At 42.4% G+C, this 25,270-nt stretch overlaps 1 protein-coding gene across 1 annotated transcript in view; it reads right to left on the bottom strand.

The window, feature by feature from the left end:
• Positions 1-823: 823 nt before the first annotated feature.
• The window catches only part of IL17REL (interleukin 17 receptor E like), a 47,891-nt gene continuing 23,444 nt past the window's right edge, over positions 824-25,270 (bottom strand). The window contains exons 5-16 of the mRNA XM_033163525.1: positions 22,481-22,595; positions 14,051-14,095; positions 13,513-13,658; positions 10,275-10,346; positions 9,996-10,050; positions 9,132-9,295; positions 7,785-7,829; positions 6,718-6,775; positions 5,679-5,827; positions 2,239-2,304; positions 1,326-1,383; positions 824-994 (exon numbers count right to left, since the gene is read on the bottom strand). Coding sequence (XP_033019416.1) covers positions 849-994; positions 1,326-1,383; positions 2,239-2,304; positions 5,679-5,827; positions 6,718-6,775; positions 7,785-7,829; positions 9,132-9,295; positions 9,996-10,050; positions 10,275-10,346; positions 13,513-13,658; positions 14,051-14,095; positions 22,481-22,595 — 1,119 coding nt within the window. The 3' untranslated portion in view covers positions 824-848. The remainder of the gene's footprint in view (positions 995-1,325; positions 1,384-2,238; positions 2,305-5,678; positions 5,828-6,717; positions 6,776-7,784; positions 7,830-9,131; positions 9,296-9,995; positions 10,051-10,274; positions 10,347-13,512; positions 13,659-14,050; positions 14,096-22,480; positions 22,596-25,270) is intronic.

The raw sequence follows: 25,270 nt of genomic DNA, 5'->3' as shown, positions 1-25,270 counted from the left end.
ACAAATGTCTAAAATTGCAACACTCAGGCTCCATGCAACATCAGACAAGCACCTGCGTCCTAGCAAAGATTGGGGTTGCCATATTTCCGCTGCTGCTTCCGTTGTGTTGCCATACATCCGGGGTTTTCCTGACACTTTGCAATTTGGCAAAATTCCCCCCGACGCTGAAACCAGGACATGTCAACCATTGTAATGAACAATCAGGGTGAGGAAGACTCTGAACAGGGAACAGCTTTGGATGTTATTAGAAGCTCCAGCTAATGCATGCACAAGCCCTTTATGCAATCGTTCTCACATCCAGGAGGAAACTTGCTACCGGTTTTCCTAAAGCTTGTGCATCTTCCCCTTCAGCTGTTACCATAGAAACTCAAAAGCCAAAATCTCAAGGTATTGGTTCAGCCAAGAGCTGATACTTCTAACTATCCCCCAAGCCACTCTGAGCTAGCATGCTGCCATATCCCCAGGGCATACAGAGAATTGGTACACCTTGACCATGAAAATCTAGCTGACGAAGAATTAGCGAAACAGGGCCTTGTCCTGGAATTTATTTCAACTGGAATTTGTTTCAATACTATAATAATAAAACTGTTTGAAGACTTTAAAACTGATCTCCCGCCTGGCCAGAGTCCTTGGATTCTTTATTTCTGACTTCTGGATATTACCAAGAACTCCAATTTCTACAACACATCCTCAGGGCTAGCATAAGCAGAACACCCCAACCTGGAAGCTAGATTCCACTGCAACATCAAACCTTTTTTTTAATGACTTTTTAAGACTTAGAAGAAACAGAACAGATCCCTTTGCCACAATATAGAGACCCTGCTGTGTGAATTCATGACATACTTAGGTTACATGCTTTGTTTACATGGATTCGTACCTGATAAAAGTTTATGTCCCAGGAGGCCCATCATGGTCACAGTCAACACAAGCAATGCTATTAGAGATGGGATGCTTAAGGAATTTTCGTCACGTTCCTGACTCCGAGTAGCAGAAACTGGAAAGAAAAAAATGTCCTCGCGTTGTAGTCGATACATGCGTTTCAAGAATATGTAGTCCTTTCATATGAGGGTTGTCTCCATTAGAACATTTGTTATAGGGTGCAGGCCTTGTTCTCGGTGATGCCAAATAAATAGCTGGAGAGAACATTGTCCATCAGCGAGGACTGCATTTGATCCTGACTCTCACAGGCTCCAGGACCACAGAAGGTTCCACCACCAAGACAATCCCAGGGCCGACCACATGGGACAACTGTGGCTGCAGACCACACATTATTTTACTTGGCTTTGGGCTATAGTGGCCAATGCAATACTATTATCAATACTTACTACAGGGCAAATCACAGATGTGTGAAGGAATGGAATAGTCTACATCTGTCCTCCGTCCCTTATAAAAGAAAAAAAAAAGGGTGGAAGGTTATTACCTTAGCTCAGGTTTTTGTTTTGTTTTGTTTTGTTTGTTTTGTTTTGTTGGTCAGTTGAATGTAACTCCTCCATTTTCCTGCACTGATACATCTGCTAACTAGGTGTTGACAGCATAACGTTTAGCTACTGCCCATACCAGAAGCAGCTCCCTGGGTGGGCCAAAGTCAGGTGGGTCGCTATTGCTTATCTGGAGGGAGAGGGGCAAATCAGTGGGGAGGTTGGCATGGTGCAAATGCACCAGCAGGAACACCAAATTGAGATTTTTCACACTGTCAGTCTCTGTGACGCCTCTATTTTCCGCTTCCAGTAAACAACAGTGACCCACCTGCCAGAAACCTAGCATAGCATCTTCACCCACCCAGCAAGCCACTTCTGATCCAATAGCATGAGGTCAGTGGACTAGGGGAACTAGGCTAGTTCCCTAAATGCTCCCAATAAAATAAAGTATTGGAGTCTGGCTCCCCAAAAGCCCAGGAATCTTCTGTCTGGCTTAGGGAGGCTGCTGGTGCCTTTGTCCTTAAGTGTTCCCCTACACACACACACAAAAAAATTCACCACACACAACAGTTCTGATCCATCTATTTCATTTCCTGAGGGGTGTTGTCTTTGTGATCTAGCTTCCCCAATTTCTCCCTCTCATCAGCTATAGTCTTAACATTTTCCCAAGGAGGTAAATGCATTCCCCCCACCCCCAGATGCCTTGCCATTGCTGCTGCGATAAGATGATAAAGAACTGATTAGGGAAGATGTGCTACTTCCCCCGCTAGTTATCATTTGCATGCTAGCACAGAAAAGACCTTCGAAACAAAAGACAAACCTGAATGCAGATGTCTGAGCCACACAATTTGCCTGAAATGTTGACATACGTTGAACTCAAGCCAGCCTGTGAAAGAGGCAAAAGCAAAAAAAAACACCACATTAGCCCAAAGGCAACAGAGATGCCTCATTTTCCTTTTTGGCCGTAATACTTATTTGACTGTGCCGCAAAACACAGTGGTTTGCATTGATGAAGACATTCACCCTTTTTGGTGTGTCCATGGAACATGCTAATCCTGTGCCATGGTTCTAAATGTGAGGAACCTATGCCCCTCCAGATGTTGTTGTTGTTTAGTAGTTTAGCCGTGTCCGACTCTTCGTGACCCCATGGACCAGAGCACGCCAGGCACTCCTGTCTTCCACTGCCTCCCGCAGTTTGGTCAGACTCATGTTGGTAGCTTCGAGAACACTGTCCAACCATCTCGTCTTCTGTCGTCCCCTTCTCCTTGTGCCCTCCATCTTCCCCAACATCAGGGTCTTTTCCAGGGAGTCTTCTCTTCTCATGAGGTGGCCAAAGTATTGGAGCCTCAGCTTCAGGATCTGTCCTTCCAGATGTTATTGGACTCCAAATCCCATTAGCTGAAGCCAGTATGGTCAATGGTCAAGGATGATGGGATTTGGAGTCCTGTAACACGTGGAGGACACACAGCTTCCCCGCCTGTGTTGTGAGCCATGTGTTCTGTCTGTGAGGACAAGAATGGGTAGAATAATAGAATTGTAGAGTTGGAAGGGAAACCGTGGGTCATCTGGCCCAACCCCCTGCAACGCAGGAATCTCAGCTAAAGCATCGAGGACAAGTGGTCATCCAACCTCTGCTGAAAAGTCTCCAAGGAAGGAGAGTCCACAACCTACCGAGGTAGAACGTTCCACTGTCAAACAGCTCTGACTGTCCAAATGTTTTTCCTGACATTTAGTAGGAATCTCCTTTCTTGTAACTTGAAGCCATTGGCTCGAGTCCTACCCTCCAGAACAGGAGAAAACGAGCTTGTTCCTTCTTCTGTGTTACAGCCCTTGAGAAATTTGAAGATGGCTATCATATTTCCTTTTAGTCTCCTCTTTTCTAAGCTAAACATACCCAGCACCTTAAAGAGTTCCTCCTAAGGCTTGGTTTCCAAACCCTTGGTTGCGCTCCTCTGCATTTGCCCAGTTAGAGGTGATGACTCAGTGCCTCTCGCTGCTTTTGCTGAGAGTTGTTGAAGCCTGGCAACATCAACCCCGCCATGTGGGAATCCCTTACAGACAACCGCAATGTCTGGAGACAGGTGGTTGTGCAACCATAGCAGTGACCAGAGGAGGAATGACCGCCGGGAAGAGCACACAGTGAAGTAACGCCATCGTGCATCTGCAGCAGCACAACCAGATGCCTTCATCTGGCCCAGCTAAAACAAAACAGGTCTCTCCCATATTGGTCTTTACAGCCACAACAGGAGCTGTAACGAGTGGCGTCACAAGAAGGTGGTGGTGGTTCGCCCCATGTGCCATGTCAGGGGGTGACAAGAAGGCCCCCCGCGTGGTGCTTGCCCCGCCGCCACTGGGCACAGTGGTGCAAGCAGCCATCGTGCCTCTGCGGCCACATGTGGAGGATCCTCCGTTTGCAGCTGCAGCCACGAGCAGAGGATCCTGCCACCATCCATATGGCATTTGAGCGACACCAGCGGCAAACCACTATGTACAATGCATATGGGGTGTAGCACGCATGTGCTGTACATAGCAACACTGCACATGCACCCTACATAGCGACGCCATGCATGCGCCCTACGTAGCGGTGCAACGCCTGCGCAGCCAGCAGTTTGCCTCGCCCCGGGTGTTGGTTGGCCTTCGTTTGCCCCTGGCTGTAACTTCATCCTCAAAGAAGCACTCCTCCATTGTCCACCAAGGCAGATAGATGCCAACAACATCTGAAAGCCAGTTCCCATGTGCATGTTCATTGTTTGATCATTTGTGAAATGCATCATAATACATATTCTTTTCCGATACTTTGAGGCCAGGCTTACTGTTTGTGAAGGCTACTAGGTGGCTAGATTGATAATAGAATCAGAGTCATAGAACTACAGTTGGAAGGGACCCAAGTGTCCTCTAGTCCAACTCCCTGAAATGAAGGAATCTCAGCTAAAGCATCCATGACAGATGGATATTACAGTACAGTGCTACCTCTGGTTATGAACTTAATTTGTTCCGGAGGTCCGTTCTTAACCTGAAACTGTTCTTAACCTGAGGTACCGCTTTAGCTAATGGGGCCTCCTGCTGCCACTGCGCCGCCAACGCATGATTTCTGTTCTCATCCTGAAGCAAAGTTCTTAACCCAAGGTACTACTTCCAGGTTAGCGGAGTCTGTAACCTGAAGTATTGGTCTGTAACCACTGTATTGGTTTTACAGATTGCTATCTTTCAGTGTCGTTCAGCCCGAACACTGAGGTCCTGCTGTGAAGGCCTTCTGGCGGTTCCCTCCCTGTGAGAAGTGAGGTTACAGGGAACCAGGCAAATGGACTTCTCGGTAGTGGCACCCACCCTGTGGAAGGTTCTCCCATTGGGTGTCAAGGAAAGAAACAACTATCTTGACTTTTAGAAGGCAACTCTGTATTGGGAAAATTTTAATGTCTAATCTTGTACAATTTTTATGTGCTGTAAGCCACCCAGAATGGCTTGGGAAACGCAGTCAGATGGGCAAGGTATAATAATAATAATAATACAGTAGATATCAGAACATTGCTTTCCCAACCACTAGACGTTTGGGAACTTCGAACGTGTTCCTATGATGGAAGCTTTGCATTCGCAAAGCCAGCCGTGTCATAATCTTGACCCTCTTCTCGAAATTCAGAAGTGGCTTTTTTGTTGTTGTTAAAAATGTGTACCTAGCAGAACCCATCTGATCTGAAGTGCAAACATTAGCAGTGAATCAGAGTTCTATCAAAGTTTGAAGTCATGTCTCAGCAGCCAATAACTACCACGTGCTTTCCTTTAAAATGATGCCAAACACCAAAATGTAGCAATCTCTAGTCAGTCAAGCATTTTGGAAGAAATTTTTGGGTACTTTGTTTGGAAGGATATTTCCGCTAAGTGCTCTGTGCAAATAATTGTTCATTGTAAAGTCACTAAAAGGAAACCATTCAAAAACAAAATACGGGAACTCTGTGACTCGAAATCTACATGATTTCACAACATAACATAGCTGTGCAGAATGTATCAATTCCATAATGGTACTTGAGGGTTGATGGGTGTGTGTGTGTGTGTGTGTATGAATGATATCCCATTTCACAGTAGTACTTAGTTGCTCTTTTTTTAACTTGGGTCTTTAGGGTTAGTCAGTATGTTTCCAACTGACTGAAATGGGTATTCTCTTGCATGCCAAATTTTTCAAACTGTTTGCCTTAAAAGGATCTGACAGATCAAGCATTCCGGATTCACTTGTAAGAAAGGAGAAATTAAAAAAATGGCACAAACCACTGAGATGGGCTGGTGGATTCCAGTAGAGTTGCATAAAGACGCCTCTGTCTTGTTGCACACTTGAACGGAAAATTCTGCCTCGGCAGCTTGTGACATGAAGGAAACTTCTATCCATTCGTCCATCACCGCAAGATTCATTTCCCAAGCTGAAACAGAAGTAGAAAAGCAATCTACGTTACCGAGAAGTGATCCTAATTAGTGACACTTTTGTTTTTGCCATTTAATACTTGCTGCATTTTTTCAGCCAGCTTCATCACTGAAGCTCAGGGGCGACTGCAAAATGTCCACCCTTTATTTAATCTCGCAACTATCACATTATGAGGTCCGTGCGCCTTGTACCCAGGAGCATCAAACACCGCGCCAATGCTTAGATACGATACAAATTAGTATGTTGATTTTAATAAACTGCCCTTGGCAAATGTCTTCTTGGAACGGGAATTGTTGCAGTGTGCTTCCGGTGGCGAAGGCAAACTACTGGAGAATCACTGCTGCCTCCTGTGTTGTTTTCGCTGCATTAACACCACCGGAGTGACCTGGGCAGTGTGTATGCAAAGACGGTTTTAGGGTGGCACGACCAAAGACCACCACTGGTGTATGGAGGTCCTGGGCTGCCCAGATAACAAGACCCACCCCCTCTCAGCCTTGCTGATGTGGTGCAAAGGAAAGCAGGGCAATGAATTTGGCACCAGCTTGGCTGCAGGAGTTGCCAAAAGGAGGCGTACAAGACACCATCCCATAGCTGTCAACTTTCCCCTTTTTTGCAGGAAATTCCCTTATTCCAGTGCCGTTTCCCAATGCAAAAATAAAATAAAAGGGAAGGTTGACAGCTCTGCATCCAACTGTCTTAGGGACACCAAGGAAAACACCGCAATTCAAAGGATACAGTTCCTCATTAATCACGTTCCTTCAGATCTGGTCTTAGAGGAAAACCCCCACCTTGCATTATGACAGGTATAGACTAAGCGGCTTGTTCCACTATGACTGCCATTGAGCCATTACAAATGTAGAAAGGTGTTTATGAATGCAATCATCTTACCTTGGGTATTTCCATGAGCAAATGGGCATCGAAACCAGGAACCGTGTTTAGTTGCAAACTAAAAAGAGATTTTTATTTTTTTAAAAAAAGAAGTGATTAGTTACACTGGGGGTTTTTGTTTTTTATCTTAATCTGGATTTCTAAATGGAATGTAGTGATGAATAGAGGAACAATGGCTTTTATCTTAAACCCATTGGGAATTGGTTCCAAGTCAACATCCATAGTATTCTGCTGTGCAGAAGCTAGCACAGTGGTTCCCTAATATTTGCCCTGCACCATGGACCACGTGAAAACTACTGAGGGTCTTGGCAGATCACTTCATGATTTTTCCGCCTGTTGTGGCAATTGCAACACTAAAATGCTGTATGGTTTGGGGTGTCATTTCTATTGCTATTTTATTCCTTTTGCATTGTATAAAGGTAAAGGTAAAGGGACCCCTGACCATTAGGTCCAGTCGCTGATGACTCTGGGGTTGCGGCACTCATCTTGCTTTATTGGCCGAGGGAGCCGGCGTACAGCCGCTTCTGGTGAACCAGAGCAGCATGAGGATTCGAACCGCCAACCTTCTGATCGGCAAGCCCCAGGCTCTGTGGTTTAACCCACAGCGCCACCCGCATCCCTATGTGCATTGTATAAGGAGCAATAAAAAATACAGTCAAAAATCAACATGGATATTGAATGCAATGGACTTGTTGTGCCCGTCTTCAACCACAAATCTACAGACACACCTCGGACCACATGAAGGAAACTTGAAGACCATGGGTGGTCCTTGCACCACAGCTTGGGAACCCCTGTTCTAATGAATTGGGGGTTAGGGGGAGATTAGATTTGGGTGCTTCTTCCCAACAAGCTAAATAATTCCAATGGAATAATAATGCAGCCTTCAACAAAACCAGTGCTCTCTGAACTGCTTCTCAAACTGTCAATACATTTCTAATGATGGCCGTCCTGTGAGTCATAGAGGGGACAGGGTAGCTTTTCCACAGGACCCGGCCACAAGATTTCTCTTCATAAGTCGAGCAAAGGGGTGATTCATAAGGAAATAATGTACAAGGGAAAAGATATACCTTCATGCAAAGGTTTGGCTGTGCATCAACTCGAGAATATTTTACCTGATTGGAAACAGAGTGATCAGAGAGTTATTGGCATCGTCTGAGAAAAACAGGCATTGGCATAGCTAGCTTTTAGATGCATTGGAAAGATTATTCATTTATAAACATTGCAAAGATGTTCCTTACTGAACGGAAAGCTAAGCACGACTTGGTGTAAACTTGACTTACTTACCGAAAACTAAAAGTTGACTTGGTGTACATCAAAGCCTCGTGTGGATGGCATTTTTAGTGAATGCATGGAGTGCAGAGACTGGTGGTGGAAGAGGAGGTGGGGGAGCACACCGCCCCCAGCAGCGTGATCCCGGTGGTGTGCCATCGCAGCTGCCCCTCGACAGTGCTGGGCATCACGCCCCCAGAGGTGGCATGCCACTCCCCCAGGACACGCGTGCCATGCCCCCAGGACACGCGACAGTCATGCCCCCGCCTGCACTCCGCCCCCCGGTGCTGGAGCATGAAGCTCCGCCACTGGTCCTACTCTGAACCTTTGTTGACCCACCCTCTTGAACACATCCTAGCCACATCCAAACTGATGTGTATCTGCATATCGCTTGTGGACACAGGGGTAGGAATGTTCAAACAGATTTATCCTTCAATTTCCCCCCAAGTCTCTTAACATTTTGCAGTACCGTCCACCGCTTAAAAAAATATGTACCAAAGATAAACATTGCAAAGAACTGAACAATGAAAGATAATTAATTCTCCCAGCGCACCAGGTCTGAAACAGCAATGTATATGAAGGACTACACACGTGAAATGGATATTATAAAATGTAACAGAGGCGCTGTTTGTAAGGAGGGGGGGGGGGGAATGTTGCCAGCTGCGAGAATGGACTCACGACAAGTGAAGGATGACAACTGGACATTAAATAAGAGATGATGCTGCTACGGGAGAAAATGATCGACATAGCGTTTGCAACAGGAGCAGGAAACCTGATTTTAAGAAATTGTATTAAATTGAATTGTATTAAATTGAAGTAATTTGGTTTGATTTGTAATCATTTGGAAAATAAATAAATAAATAAATAAATAAATATGTACCAAAATGCACATCCAGTCACCTATCTTGTATTCAAACGCATTCAGAATGCCTATTTCAGAATGAAATAATGTATTATAAAAATATAGCAATGAAAAATTCTATTTTGTGGGGAAAGAATAAAGAAATTTGTTTTCAAAGGAGACCAATGCGTTTTGGCCAATTACTGTTTCACAGTTCTTCAGGTGAAACCAAGTTCGCCCTCCCACTCAATGACTACGTGCAGAAATACTGGACCCAGTGCATATATTTCCTTCTGGTGCTTACCTTCTCTGCAGCGATATTTGCCGTGTTCTCTAAATCAACGCACTGATCATTAGTCTTCATGAGCTGACAAAGGCTGACAGTAACGTGGACAGGACAGGCTGCTTCCCATGCCAGTGTTTGTGTGTTGGGATTATAAATAACGTTGTCCCACAGGGCCTTGGTATCTAAAAGCAACATAGGAGGAAAATGAAGGCTGCGTAAAAGCACATTATATAACTCAAGTGTCCAGGATGCTGAACTCAACTCCTCCCCAATGGTAGCTAGCTATTTGTTGTTGTTCAGTCATTCAGTCATGTCCGACTCTTCGTGACCCCATGGACAAGAGCACGCCAGGCACGCCTATCCTTCACTGCCTCTCGCAGTTTGGCCAAACTCATGTTAGTAGCTTCAAGAACACTGTCCAACCATCTCATCCTCTGTCGTCCCCTTCTCCTTGTGCCCTCCATCTTTCCCAACATCAGGGTCTTTTCTAGGGAGTCTTCTCTTCTCAGAAGGAACTGGCAAGCCACTCCAGTATCCCTGCCACGAAAACTCCATGGACAAAGACAACAAGCTAGCTATAAGCACCTATAATTTTGTTGGCTAGGAGTGAGATGTGGCTCTGTTGCTATCTACCATGAGAGTACAGACGCAGGTCTATGATCTGTTATTGCAATTTTTAAAGGACTGTTGATATGCTGGACAAGTATTTTAGGTAAAATTCAGAAATCTGGATTCACATCTGCAGAAAATTCAGACTAAAAACAGATCAGATAGCCTACTATCATGCTACCTGTGATTTCACCTTCCCCTTGACAATCATTTCTTTAACAGCACAGTGTCCATTCAAAAGAGCCAAAAAAACAAAAAACATATTTTACTTGCCATTTTTAAATGGGCACAATTGGGTTCTCTGTGCATCGGAAATCGCTGGCCATGCCTGCAATCCAAACAGGAAGATCCGTTAATTCAAATAACCAGCTAGTTTAAAATCTATTTTTGAATAAATTCTTATCCACAAAGCCCCTCTTTACTAAATGCATTCATGTAGTTGGTTGTGTTCCTGTTCAAGGATTTTGCCCCACTCTCGGAAATAAATCTCCTTCAATTAGGAACAGCGTTTTCTAACCAGGTTACATGTCCAACCAAGTTGAAAATACCTACCTCGATACATAGACAAGGCAACAACTGAGAGTACTGTAAAGAAACTGGTTTCACCAAGTCCTTCCCTTGTACCTGAAATTGTAAAATACCCTGCAATAAGTCACGTATTTCTGCACAGTAAATAACCTTTCAGAAAATTCCCCATGTATTCTTATTATGGAGAATAATGTTATCAATGTTATCAATGCTGTCTATGTTTGTTTTAAGAAAAAACACAAGAGCATTTTACAATACTATTTATATATAATAAAAACACACAAAGATCAAAATTGGGGACCATCAACAGTTATGGAAAGTGGCATTCTTAATGGCCTGTATAAGCCTGATGGAATAGAAGAGTTTTCAGGAGGCTTTTAAAGTTTGAAACAGAAGACGCCTGCTGAATCTCTACTGACAAGAGAATCATTGCACAGGCCTGGGCCAATAATACTAAAGACTGCGCTTTGTTTTGATGCCAATGAGCCTTGCCAATTTGGGAGACAACCAATGATACATTGGCAGATGATCTCGGTGATCGAGCCGGGATATAAGGGTTTAGGCAGCCCTTAATGTATTCTGGATATAAATAGTTCAGGGCCTTGTAAATTAACACAAGGCCCTTGAACCTGGCTCAGCAGCAGATGGGCAGCCGGTGCAGATGTTTTAACAATGGTGGTCCAAGTTCTCAGCCACGCACCCCCATCGTCAGTCCGGCTGTTGCATTCTGCACCTATTGGAGCTTCAGACCAGGTCCAGGGCAGCTCCACAGAGAACACATTGCAGTAATCAAGCCTCAAGGTGCTGTTCTCATTCAAATATCGGAGGCAATATAGGGAAAGGAACCTTGGATGGTTGCGGCGCTCATCTCGCTTTCAGGCCGAAGGAGCTGGTGTTTGTCCACAAACAGCTTTCCAGGTCATGTGGCCAGCATGACTAAACCGCTTCTGGTGCAATGGAACACCAGGACGGAAACCAGAGCGCATGGAAACATTGTTTACTTTCCTGCCGCAGTGGTACCTGTTTATCTACTTGCACTGTCATGCTTTCGAACTGCTAGCTTGGCAGGAGCTGGGACAGAGCAACGGGAGCTCACCCCGTCATGGGGATTCAAACCGCCAACCTTCTGACTGGCAAGCCCAAGAGGCTCAGTGGTTTAGACCACAGCGCCACCCGCATCCTACGTGGAGGCAATACACCTCTGATTAACAGTTGCCGGGAAACACAAGTGAGGAGAGGGCTGTTCAACTCAGATCCTACTTGTGAGCTTCCCATAGGCATCTGCTTGGCCACTGTGAGCACAGAATGCTGGACTAGATGGGACACTGGCCTGATCTAGCAGGGCTCCTCTTGTGTCCTTAGGCTTTTAGCACAGGAGCTCAACAATTTTAGTGCTGCTTTTGATGTACTTCCATGGTGTTATCAGCTTAAGCCAGGGGTCGGCAAGGTTTTCTGGCCATGGGCTGGATCATTCCCACCGAGATTGTCCATGGGCCAGACATGCGCAGCGCGATGCCGGAAATCGCACCTGTGCATGTCCGCGGTGCCAGAAATCGCTTCTGCTCATGCCCAGATGGACGGGGTATACATAATAAATTATCATCATCATCATTATTATTCCTTCTCCCCATCAGCACTGCCCTCTATGAAGGGGGAGATGACCATTGGAAGTGGAGATCCTGCTCATGTAAGCAGCCATACTCTTATTTGCATTTAGAAGTTTGTCCCTCTAGAGCCTATGGAACCTATGGCCCTCCAGATGGTTTTTTTTCACCAGACTACAGCTCCCATCAGCCCTGACCATTGGCCAAGCTGGTGGAGGTGATGGGAGTTGGAGCTCAGCAATATCTAGAGGGCCACCAATTCTCCATCTCTGCTTTAGAGCGCCTTTTTTTCTGAAGCTCAGGACTAGAGGTTAGTGGAGGCTGGTCCATTAGGGTGTCCCACCAACCTCACTCTGTCCTCAGTTAAGAAGAAGAAGAAGAGAAGAAGAGTTTGGATTTGATATCCCGCTTTTCACTACCCGAAGGAGTCTCAAAACGGCTAACATTCTCCTTTCCCTTCCTCCCCCACAACAAACACTCTGTGAGGTGAGTGGGACTGACAGACTTCCAAGAAGTGTGACTAGCCCAAGGTCACCCAGCAGCTGCATGTGGAGGAGTGGAGACACGAACCCGGTTCCCCAGATTACGAGTCTACCGCTCTTAACCACTACACCACACTGGCTCTCCGTCATCCGTTAACCGTCATCCGTCCAGTTTAGGGATGGCGCTGGCTGTCAGCCACCGCTACCACCTTCTTAATCTCAGCAGGGGCGATGATGGGAGCAAAAACTGGAATGACTTGGCTCTGCCTGTCATTGGCTCTGGCTCTGCTTCCTGTTGGCCTTCTCTGCCTTCCCCCCTACCAGTCTCAAGGCAAACTAGCCTCCCCTGTTAGATGTCCCAAGATGCTGGCAGCATTGGGGGAAGAAAAAGAGCAAAGAGAAAGGTGGAAGAAAGAGAAGAGAAGAGGATAGGATAGGAAAACAGAGAGCAACAAAGGACAAAACATTGCATGCATCCGTCCTGCTGAATATGGCCTCTCCATCAGGAACATGGTACAAAATGATAGTAGGCCTTTGGATGTCTTTAGTAACATAGGAAATTTCTTTCTGCTAAGTCAGGGGTCAGCAAACCTTTTAAGCAGGGGGCCAGCCCACTATCCCATAGACCTTGTGGTGGGCCGAACTACAGTGGTACCTCGGGTTACATACGCTTCAGGTTACATATGCTTCAGGTTAAGAACTCTGCTAACCAAGAAATAACGCTTCAGGTTAAGAACCTTGCTTCAGGATAAGAACAGAAATGGTGCTCTGTCGGCGCAGTGGCAGTGGGAGGTCCCATTAGCTAAAGTGGTGCTTCAGGTTAAGAACATTTTCAGGTTAAGAACGGACCTCCAGAATGAATTAAGTTCTTAACCAGGGGTACCACTGTAAAGGGGGGGGGGATGAACGAAATCCTATGCCCCACAAATAACCCAGAGATGCATTTTAAATAAAAGCACAAATCCTACTCATGTAAAAATGCCAGGCAGGCCCCACAAATAATCCAGAGATGCATTTTAAATAAAAGGACACATTCTACTCATGTAAAAACACACTGATTCCCGGACCGTCCGTGGGCCGCATTTAGAAGGTGATTGGGACGCATCCGGCCCCCGGGCCTTAGTTTGCCTACCCATGTGCTAAGTGGACCATTTTCAGTTTCCTACAAACACTTACCAAGGTGACTGGACCCACATCTTCACAAAGAAACCACTGGTGGCAAAGGCGAACATAATAATCTGTGCCTTGAACAGCCCCTGAAATATCCACCAAAATGGTTTTTCTTGCTCTGTCCACGTCATAAACAATTCTGATGCCCGGAACTTGAAGGGGGAAGAGAGAGAATGGTATTAATGTTTGTGCTTTAATTTTACGGTTGATGTGAGTCAATAAAAGATCCAGAATTCCATGACTGATTTCATTGCTATTTGGGTTTGACATTTGGTTTCAATCAGTATTAAGATCAGCAAGGCTACATTCCTGTCCATATTTACCTAGGAGTAAGCCCCATATTTCTCCAATGAGAGTACGGATGTCCTAGTCTAATAATAATAATAATAATAATAATAATAATAATAATAATAATAATAATTTACCAAAGCATGCATTTCTGTTTCAGATTAGTTTCAAACTATGATTAGTAGAATTCAGAAACAATGGAAGTGTACTACATGATGTAGTGCATGTAATTTAGACCTCCTGGACCTCAGCTTACCAAAACAGACGGGAATATTTTCTTCCACATCACTGTTTCTGCAATCTGCAAAATTCAAAACAGATCGTTTATTTTTCTGGGACGTCTTTCAGTCTGTCTTCTTTCCTCACAGAGCTGTTGTGCTGGTAAATGGGAAAGGGACAACCATGCACCCCACCTTTCATCCCTTGAATAAAATTAATAAATGTAATAATGTAATAATATTATTCTATGGGAACCAGAATGTTGGACCAGATAGGCCTTTGGTCTAATCCAGTTCCTCTTTTCTCATGCCCAGCTCCACCCCATCTAACTATTGTTTGTTTCACGGTCTCCCGTAGTGGGGTAGAAGCTCTTTTGCCACACGTTTATTTGATTCTGTTCCCTCTTTTAAAGATACTTCTTAAAAGCCTATTCACAACTTATTTGGGGTTTTTTTTCTTCATGTGACAAAATGAAAAGCAAACGCTAAGCATTTTAGTGTTACGCGTAGGAGGTCAAACTATACGGCAGCTGGAAAGAGTTTTCTGTTCTTTTATTTACCAAACACTGTAAATAAGGGAAGTCAGGCAGAACCCACTTCCTAAAAAGAAATGCATGGGTGAATCGGTTACTTGGCTTGGATGGAAATGCTAAATGGAGTTTCAGAATAAGTTCTGCTTTCTGGTTGTGTTTTACTGGGAAGCCGATTAGGGTCAAATGAGATTTGATGCTCAATGCATCATTAGAAACTACATCAAGTTTTTTTTTTATTAAAAAAAAAATAGCTGAGCTGATTTTCACCAGGACTAGAGTGAACAGAGAGGGAAGGTTAAATTATTTCGTCCCTAGCTATGATACCAATGAAAACCACCCCTTTGTGCTGCTCTTCGTTTTAGGCATTAGTGGCAGAAGTGGCAGAACATGGCAGGAGATGGGCTGCCCTTATACTAGGGGTAGACAAATCTGTCAATCTCAGAGTCTCTCAATTCCTGAAATATTTTTTCCCCTAATCTTCAATTCAGTTCTCCACCTTTCCAGATCAGTTCACTGTTTTTATTTCAAAAATTCCTCATGAAAACTCGTCAGCGTTTGCGGTGAGAATTTCTCCCAATATGCACATGTTTTGCCCATCAAGCACATCTATGAAATGCAATTTTCCTTTTTTTTTTATATATATAAAATTTATTAAATTTTTCAAAACACACAATAAAAAACTACACAACAACATAACTACACTACAAAAAAGAAACCTAAAAAACAAAACAAAGAAAAATAAAAACAATCAAAAAACAATACAATGCATAAAAGACAAAAACAAAATTTTTCTAACTTTTATATTCTTGTTTCTAATCTTATTATAGAACTTCCCCCGCTCCCTTATCTGCGTTCTTAGTAAATCTATTTTAGCAGTTTCTTAACCGATGTAATTAACAGTCATAATAATGCTTCTTAGTTAACCTTTGTTGTCTCTATCTCAAATTCTTAAAAGTAACACATCAATATCAACATCTTGTTTAATCATATTATAATATCTTCTTCTACTATTCACTCTTTCCTTCTTATATCCTAATATCTAACATTCTATAGCTTATGCCTATATTTCAGCTGCTTGCACTCAAACAACCAGTCTTTCACGATATTTCAAATAGTCCTTAAATTTCTTCCAGTCTTCTTGCACCACCTCCTCCCTCTGGTCACGTAGCTTCCCGGTCAGCTCTGCGAGTTCCATATAGTCTATTGTCTTTATTTGCCATTCCTCTACAGTCGGTAACTCCTCACTCTTCCAGTATTTCGCGATTAGGATTCTTGCGGCCGTTGTGGCATACATAAAAAACACTTTATCTTTTCTATGTATCTCATGGTTGGAGATGCCCAATAGGAAGGCCTCTGGTCTTTTAGAAAATGTGTACTTAAACACTCTTTTCAACTCGTTGTATATCTTCTCCCAGAAGTCCTTAACCTTTGGGCACGTCCACCACATGTGATAGAAGGTACCTTCTACTTTCTTACATTTCCAACATTCATTAGTCAATCCATGATACATCTTGGCTAATTTAACTGGTGTCAAATACCATCTGTAAATCATCTTCATTATGTTTTCTTTTAACAAATTGCATGCAGTAAATTTTATACCTTCCCTCCACAATCTTTCCCAATCTGAAAACAAAATATTATGTCCCACATCCTTTGCCCAATCAATCATTGCGGATTTTACCAGTTCATCTTTCGTATACCACTCCAACAACAAATTATACATCCTGGAGAGATTTTTGGAGTTTGTGTCCAAAAGTTCTGTTTCCAACTTAGATTTTTCTACCTGAAAGCCAACTTTCTTATCTATTTTAAAGACTTCATTTACTTGATAATATTGCAGCCAATCATACACCCCTTCCTTTACTTGGTCATAGCTTTTTAACTTAAAGCTTTGACCTTCTTGTTGTAATATATCTGCATATTTCAACCATTTCGCAGGCATGTTGGGTCTTTTATGAGCCTTCGCCTCAACTGGAGAGATCCAGTTAGGGGTCTTTCTCTCCAATAAGTCTTTATTACGCAGCCAAACCTGATACAAGGCGTTTCTAATTATATGATTTTTAAATGCCTTATGAGCCTTTACTTTGTCGTACCACAGGTAAGCGTGCCATCCAAACACATTATCATGTCCTTCCAAATCCAACAGATCTGTATTTTCCAGCTTAAACCAGTCCTTTAGCCAACAAAAGGCAGCTGCTTCAAAGTACAACCGCAAGTCCGGTAGGGAAAAGCCCCCTCTCTCTTTAGAGTCAATAAGAATCTTGTATTTAATTCTCGGTTTTTTCCCTTGCCAAATAAATTTCGATAAATCCTTTTGCCATTTCCTAAAACAGTCTAACTTATCTATAATAGGTATGACTTGAAACAGGAACAACATCCTTGGTAATACGTTCATTTTGATGGCCGCTATTCTGCCCATAAGGGATAACTTTAACCTAGTCCATGTTTCCAGGTCCTTTTTTATCTCCTGCCATAATTTTTCATAATTGTCCTTGAACAGGTTTATATTTTTTGGAGTCAGATTAACCCCCAAATATTTGACCTTTTTAACAAAGTTCAATCCAGTCAGGTCTTGTAATCTTTGAATCTGCGATGGTGACATATTTTTTGTCAACACTTTAGTTTTGGCTTTATTCAATTTAAATCCTGCTACTCTTCCAAAGTTTTCAATTGTCTCCAACACTCTGGTCACACTGCTTTCTGGTTCTTGTAGAGATAACACCAAATCATCTGCGAAGGCTTTAAGTTTATACTCCTTTTCTCCCACCCTTATTCCTTTTATCGTATTGTCCAATCTAATCATATTCAAAAGAACTTCCAGGACCGTGATAAATAGCAGTGGGGAGACCGGGCACCCCTGTCTCGTTCCTTTTTCAATTCTAATCTCTTTCGATATTACACTGTTGATTATTATTTTAGCCTTTTGTTCTGTGTAAATAGCATTGATGCCATTTAGAAATCTTGGACCAACTCCCATCTTTTCCAAGTTTTTCTTCATAAAACACCAAGAGATATTATCAAAGGCCTTCTCTGCATCAATAAAAATAAGTAGAGCATCTGTATTTATCTTTTTCTCAAGTCTTTCCAATATATCCACAATATTTCTTGTATTGCTACTGATGTGTCTTCCAGGTAAAAAACCTGCTTGGTCCTTGTGGATATAATCTTTCAGTACTCCTTTCAGTCTAGAGGCCATCACATTTGCAAATATTTTATAGTCCACGTTTAAGAGTGAGATTGGTCGATAACTTTTCATTTGGGTGCCATCTGAATCTGGTTTTAAAATTAGTGTAATATACGCCTCCTTCCATGAGTCGGGTGCCCTGTCTCCCTCCAATATTCCATTACAAACATCTTTCAAAGGCTGGATCAACCAATCCTTTAACACTTTGTAATATTTTGCTGTAAGTCCATCAGGTCCTGGGGCCTTTCCAATCTGCATATTACTAATTGCCTCTTCCAATTCGAAAGTCGATATCGGGTGGTTGAGTATTTTTGCTTTTTCTTCTGGGACTCTTTGCAAACCATTTTTATCCAAGAATTGTACAATATCTTTCTCTTCCACATTATCTTTTTTATATAGAAGTTTGAAAATTTTTTGAAAACAATTTCTTATCTCTTCTGGATTCTCTATTGTTTTGTCATTAATCTTCAAACTGGTGATGGTATTCAATTTCTGTCTCTTTTTCAGCTGCCATGCCAGCAATTTTCCACACTTATTTGCTGAATCAAATGTTCTTTGTTTCATCAATTTAATTTTCCATTCAATTTCCTGATTTAAAATCTTAGAGTATTGGGACTGTAGTATTTTTATTTCTTTCTGAATAAATTGGTTTTTCGGGTGTCCTCTCAACTTCTTCTCTTTTTCTTTTAATTGTTGCAAGATTCTTTCCTTTTCCAAATTTTGTTGTTTCTTTTTATTTGCTTTTTCCCTTATGAGGAACCCTCTCATAACTGCTTTCCCAGCGTCCCATACTATTCTTTTCTCCACCTCTGTATTTAAATTTAATTGGAAATATTCTCTCATCTTTTTAGCTGCTTCTTCTGCTAGCTTGGTATCTCTTAATAACACATCATCCATTCTCCACCGAAATGAATCCTTAGAGTAGATTTTAAAGTCCACCTGTACTGCGTTGTGATCAGAGCACGTCTTAGGGCAAATTTCTGCCTTTTGGATTTTAGGTACCAGACTTCTAGAAGCCCAGACATAATCTAGCCTCGACCATGACTGCTGCGGTTCAGAAAAATAAGTTGCTTCCTTTTCTGTTGGGTTTTTCAGCCTCCAAGTATCAATCAAGTCCAAATTCTCAATCATTCTGAAGAAGGTTTTTGGCAATTTGCCTTCATTTGTAATCTTAGATCTCTGAGATCTATCCATCATTGTAGAGACCGCTCCGTTAAAGTCTCCCAAACAAATTAAATTATAATCCAAATAGTCCATCAGCAGATCATGTATTTTTTTGTAGAAATCTGATTTTCCTTCATTTGGTGCGTAGAGTCCCAGTATTAAAATTTTTTCGCCTTGTACTGTAATTTCTATTGCGGTGAATCTTCCTTCCTCATCTTTAAATAGGTGCCTTGGATTGTAATTCTCTTTTGCATAAATTACAACTCCTCTTTTCTTGACCTTGTCAGACGATATAAATTCTTGGCCTAATTTCTTATTCTGAAGAATCCTTCTGTGATGCCGAACAACATGGGTCTCCTGTAAACAAATTATATCTAGCTTTTTCTTCTCTAGTATGTGATATATTCTGTGTCTTTTCGGCCTCAGGTTCATGCCGTGGACATTCCACGTTAATACTTTCAACGCCATTTTATACCTTCGATCCTCCCTTTGCTCCTTCCTCTTCTTCTTCTTCTTCCTCTTCTTCCTCTTCTTCACTGTTCTCTCCTTCTCCTGATGATGGTTTTCCCGGAGGTGGAAAATCCAATTTTCGCAGCCTTGCTGGATCCAGAGAAGATCCTACAAAATCTGCACTGTGTTTGTCCAGGAATTTCTTCTTGTCCTCAGATGATCTTATTCTTACTCTTCTCTCTTTGTATCTGAAAGTCAGGCCCTCTGGGAATTCCCAGCTGAAGGAGATTTTTCTGGCTCTTAATTCTGTAGTTAGATCGTAGTAGGGGAATCTCCTGTCCAAAAAGTAACGTGGGATGTCTTTAAAAATAATTATTGGTCTCTGCTGGATCACCAAGTTGTTCTTATAGTGGAAGTCAAGAATCTGGTCTCTTTGAATCCTGTTCTGGAAGACCACCATACAGTCATTCACTGCTTTCTTATTCTTCTTTTCTTTCGTTCCAAACCTGTATGCTTTCACTATAGATGTTCGTAGATCCGACTCTTCCAACTCCCAGAATCCCGAAAATTCTTTAATTAAAAAGTCTTTCAGACTTTCTTGCTCAAATTCGGGGACGCCTCTCAATCTTATGTTGGTCTCTTTTTCCTTCAACTGCAAAAAGGCCAAAGACTCTTGTAGATCTCTCTGCTGTGTCTTAATTTTCTGGATCTCTTCTGGTTCCAGATTTTCAACTTTAGTCTCCACTTTTTTAATTTTTTCTCCAACGTCTTTAGCTTCCTTTTTAAGTGTATCAACCTCTTTTCCAATTCTAGTGATTTCAGTTTTGTTCTGAATCACTGTCTTCTCAACAGAAGCAATTGCTGCTTGCAAAGAGTCAGATGATTTTTTAATGTCACTTTGTAATTCCTCTCTGGTCCCTTTAAGTTCTTCTCTTGTTTCTTTAAGTTCACTATGCACTGATTGCAGACTGACACTTAATTTCTGAATAGCAGATAGCATTTGCTCCTCAAAAGGTTTCGAAGCCGACCCTTTTCTCTGTTTTTCTTCATCACCTTTTTTGGATCTTATCCTGGAAGAGACAGATCCAGATGTAGGTGTTGTTTCCTGGGTTTGCATTCTTCTGCTATGCTTTGCTGGCAACTTATTAAAAGCTTACTGCTATCCTGCAGAAAGCTATATTTTTCAAGGTCACCACCAGATATACAAAGTGGCCAGTCTCAAAACAATCTTGCTGCAAATCCCAGGTGGCCGATAGACCAAACATACAGTGCCAGAGAACAATGAACAGAACAGTCAAAGCAGTTTTCAAAATAAAAGTCCCAATGCCTCCAGCTCCAGTAAATCTTTTTCAAAGTTTTAAAACTCCCACAAACTTCACAAACTTCACTCCAAAGTCAAGAAAAGTATCTTAGCCGTAACCTCACCAAGGCATCTCAGTCAAATAAGCAGTGTATCCAGGGAAAGTACATCAAAAAAGTAGCCAAATGTAACAGTCTCCAGTTGAAAGCAGAAGTGAAACAAATTTAAACAAAATAACGCAGCCCGCTAACCGACCCGGTCTCCGTATCCAGAGGGTGTAGCGGTGTCTTCTTAGCCTTTTAGTAAATCCAAATGATCACGTTTTAAATCAGTCAACCAGTCAATTCCATTAAGAATCGTGAAAGCAGCTTTAAAAAGTCTTTTAAAGATCAAAGAAAAGTCCGCGGCACAGCTTCATTCAGTCTGCTTCCGCCTTGCCGCTGTCAAAGGGAAACGGACTCCCTACTTTTACGTTTCCCTCCGCAAGCCAAATTTCCAATAAAATCTTCAAATTATAATCCAATACGTTCAGTACTTACAGAGTCTCTTAATTTTCGATCAGTTTTCGGAAGAATGGGGCGCTCTTTTTAAAGCCCAGCAGATCCCGCTGCTTCGTCAACTTCGGCCAGCAATGGCTTCTTCAGCACCGCGCCGGAGCCCAGCTCGCCCAATCCTCCTCCTTACGGGGGTAGATCAGGAGCTGGGACGACGCGTCTGGTGCCCGCAAGAACCCTGTCCACAGGACTCCCCTCCTGTGGCTCTACGGGGGCCGTGGCGCGGTCACAGGTACCCCGAAAAACACCGAAGTTGACCGGAGCGTTAGCTCCCGTCTGCATGAGCCGGCGCCGCCACCGGAAGTGAAATGCAATTTTCCTAATACTTGCCCCGATATATGAATTTATAGGCACACTTTGCCCCAGGATCTGCAGTTTTGTACAAATTACTTGGCTGAAGAACTGTACTGCAAAATTCAGAGAAGTGCAGGTTTTTGAAGGGTGGCTGTGTTCTGGTTTGTGTGTTATTTTGGAAAGGGCAAATTCACCTTCAAATGAGAACTCAATTGAGTTCCTTCCCCAACACTACTTTACAAACAACTAAATATCACCAATCTAACCAGCCTGGTTCATATTTGTTAATACAGTGGTACCTTGGTTCTCAAACACCTTGGTACTCAAACAACTTGGAACCCAAACACTGCAAAGCCAGAAGTAAGTGTTCCGGTTTGCGAACATTTTTCGGAAGCTGAATGTGCTCTGTTTTGAGTGCTATGCTTCCCTTTTGAGTGCCACACTTCTGTTTTGAGTGTTACTCTGGGGTCTGTCTGTCTTTGCTATTTATTTTGTGTTTTTGTGGCTCTTTTTGTGATTGTGTGGAACCCAGTTCAGCTACTGATTGATTGATTGATTGATTGATTGACTGACTGCAGTATATTGTTTATTGCTTTCATTTTATGGATCAATGGTCTCGTTAGATAGTAAGATCCATGTTAAATTGCTGTTTTAGGGGTTGTTTTCAAAAGTCTGGAACGGATTAATCCATTTTGCATTACTTTCTATGGGAAAGCGCACCTTAGTTTTGGAACGCTTTGGTTTTGGAACAGACTTCCAGAACGGATGAAATTTGAGAACCAAGGTACCACTGTAAGTATATTTATACTTACAGCTATATACTGTAAATCTTGAGCCAAGGTGAATGAGAGAAGGCATTACAGTTTGGGATTATAGTTCTAATTTGTGAAAATTGCCAATATCCTGGTCAGTATGAATCTCCGTTTTCTCATTCATTACACCCTCCCAACCTCCAAGATCATCATTGATTTCTAAAGATGGATTCCAACCTTCAACATAATATTCTTGATCCTTTTTAACTCCGCAGTAATTTGGAATTGTCCTCATGGTCACATGGAGATGTTGTCCTGCACTGACCTCAAAGCAGTTAAACTGCACTTTCACCTGTTTGGATTACATACCAAAAACAATCAAGGGAATTAATAGGCAATTTCCGGATCATGTTGGAAAGATTCCAAAATGAGGTTAGATTATGGTCTTGTTGATTCTACTGGGTTGATGTGTTCAAACCTGTTTTTGAAAACGGTATATTTTCTATTTTCTCGCCGCAATTTAAATAATCAAGAGGAATGGCATACTGGCAGACTTCCATGAGGAATTTCCAAGGAAACATTTCCTGAGGTCCTCACATTCCAAGCTCATTGCTAAAATGCAAACTATAGCAAACTCAGCGTTCTGGCAATTGCTCAGATCCAATGATCCCTTGAGAATGCGGTGATTTCAAACATTCATTCATAGCACCTTTCCATCAACAATGTCTTATATTGAGATGTTCCACAGGAGGAAGCTGAGGAGAACTCTCACATGTATGTATTAGGGTGGTTCATAAAAAAAACTTTTTTAAAAAAATGCCTGCTCCAAAGGTCTTACCTTACTACACTAGGGATTATATAGCTATGTCTGAAATTTCATGCATATCCATTAATATCTTGACCCACTGAATTGAAATTTCAGCCTTCACGACATAGGGAAACGGCCAAGTAAACAGCTATTTTTGTGGAGGAGGGTCAAGATATTAACTGATATGCATGAAATTTCATATGTAGCTATATAATCCCTAGTGTAGTAAGAGAAGACCTTTGGAGCAGGCATTTTCAAAACAAAGTTTTTTTAATGAACCGCCCTAGTATACATCACAGCATGCTCAAAGATTTGCATTATGTTAAACAGGAATCATTCGCTGAAATCAGCAGTGAATCACTCGTCGGTATTTCAGCGAATGAGACTGTACAGGTTTTTAAGCTCATGGTCTCTGAAATTTAGGCTGCAATCCTATGCATTGGGACTTAGCAGAAATTCCCACTGCGCCCTTCCATCAATGTATATGAGCACTGACCCTGATTCAGCTCTGCTTGCAGGGAAGACGCTGTGGTTAGCAGCAGTTCTTCTGACTATGGATGCACATTCGCATATGCATCAAACTATGCATCCAGCATTATTCAAAGTGTCTCAGACGCACCTCCTGACATGGATGAGAATTTGTTTGCCCAGCTGCATCTACACTGGTGTATCTACATTTGCAGCTGGCCAGTTCCCCCATCTCCTTGCTGAATCGGGACAATGATCAAACCTCTAGCCCCAAACCAGCATTAAGTCCAGGGTTCGCAAAAGAAATGTAGCCATAAAACACTTTCCATTAATAGATTCACTATACATATACAGTACAGTATATGACGGGACCTTCTCTGTGGTAGCTCCCCATTTGTGGAATGCCCTCTCTGCTGATGTGCTTGTCTTTCTCCCTCCTTTATTGGCTTTCAGGAAGAATTTAAATACCCAGGTTGATAGATACTGGTCATGGCAACCTTGAAATTAGCAACTGTGATTGCTCTTAAACGTTTCTTAGGTGCTCTAAATGCTTTCAAGTGTTTAAAATATGTGTTTATTTTAGTTTAAATTGTATTGTTTTAACAGTCTGGTGTGTGCCACCCTGGGCTCCTTTGAAAAGAAGGGATAATATCTAACAGAATGAATGAATGAATGAGAGATAAGAATTTCAAGGTTCCTTCCAGATGACATGTTCATATAGAATCTTTTTGCACAAATTTTGTGATAGCCACTATCTATTGATTATTCATTCTGATTTATTTGTGGGGAGGTTATACAGCATCTCGTCAAGTAATCCCACACTTTTCAGTGCATTTCCCCATCACTTTCTGTACCCCAAAAAGTAAAAGGGTAGGTTGGAAGCAGGTTTTATTTTAGTTTTTCCATGAATTGTGGATAGATATAGATATCGATATAGATATACAGTGGCACCTCGCTAGACGAATGCCTCGCTAGACGAAAAACTCGCTAGACGAAAGGCATTCGCTAGCGAAAGGCTGTCTCGCAAGACGAATTTTCCTATGGGCTTGCCTCGCAAGACAAAAAAATTTCCCGTTTTTTCCCCCCGTCAAACCGCTCGTCCCCCGTTGGTGCTTCGCAAGACGAAATTTTTGCTATACGACAGCACTCACAGAACGAATTAATTTCGTCTTGCGAGGCACCACTGTAGATATATACACATACATCTGGGAACAATGACACAAAATACCTAAGCCCACACAACACACATACAGCCATTATGGTGCTTTCATAATATCAATGCAAACATAAACCACAATGTCTTCTTCAGACAGACATGAACCAGTCTGCAAATGTGGTAGCAATTACAGTCAAACGCTTGCTCCTCTTTTATGAGAGCTGCAGATCCTGTTCAAATAGCTTCAGTCTCACTCGGTGCCTGCAGCTCTTCCCTGGTTCAATTATTACTAAGGGAAGGAGCCAAGAAGTGGGAATGGCTTAGGGTGGCCCAATAGCACTGTAGGTCAGAAATAAGTTCCTAGGCAAACGTTCATCCCCAGCTCTCCTCAACATCCCACGGTCTAAAACCACTTGTTTTCTGGTTTATATTAATGAGGGCAGGGGGGCATTGCTATGTATAGCCTTCTGCCATCAATTCAACGCACATTGCTTTCACAAAAGAATTCTGGGAACAGTACAGTCATACCTTGGATCCCGAACGCCTTGGCTCCCAGAAAAAAAAATGGCTCCCGAACAATTGAAACTCGGAAAGG

Source organism: Lacerta agilis, chromosome 10 (genome assembly GCF_009819535.1).
Source record: "Lacerta agilis isolate rLacAgi1 chromosome 10, rLacAgi1.pri, whole genome shotgun sequence".
NCBI classification, from domain to species: domain Eukaryota; kingdom Metazoa; phylum Chordata; class Lepidosauria; order Squamata; family Lacertidae; genus Lacerta; species Lacerta agilis.
The sequence above is the reverse complement of the archived record's forward strand: the minus strand, read 5'-3'. Positions and strand labels throughout refer to the sequence as shown.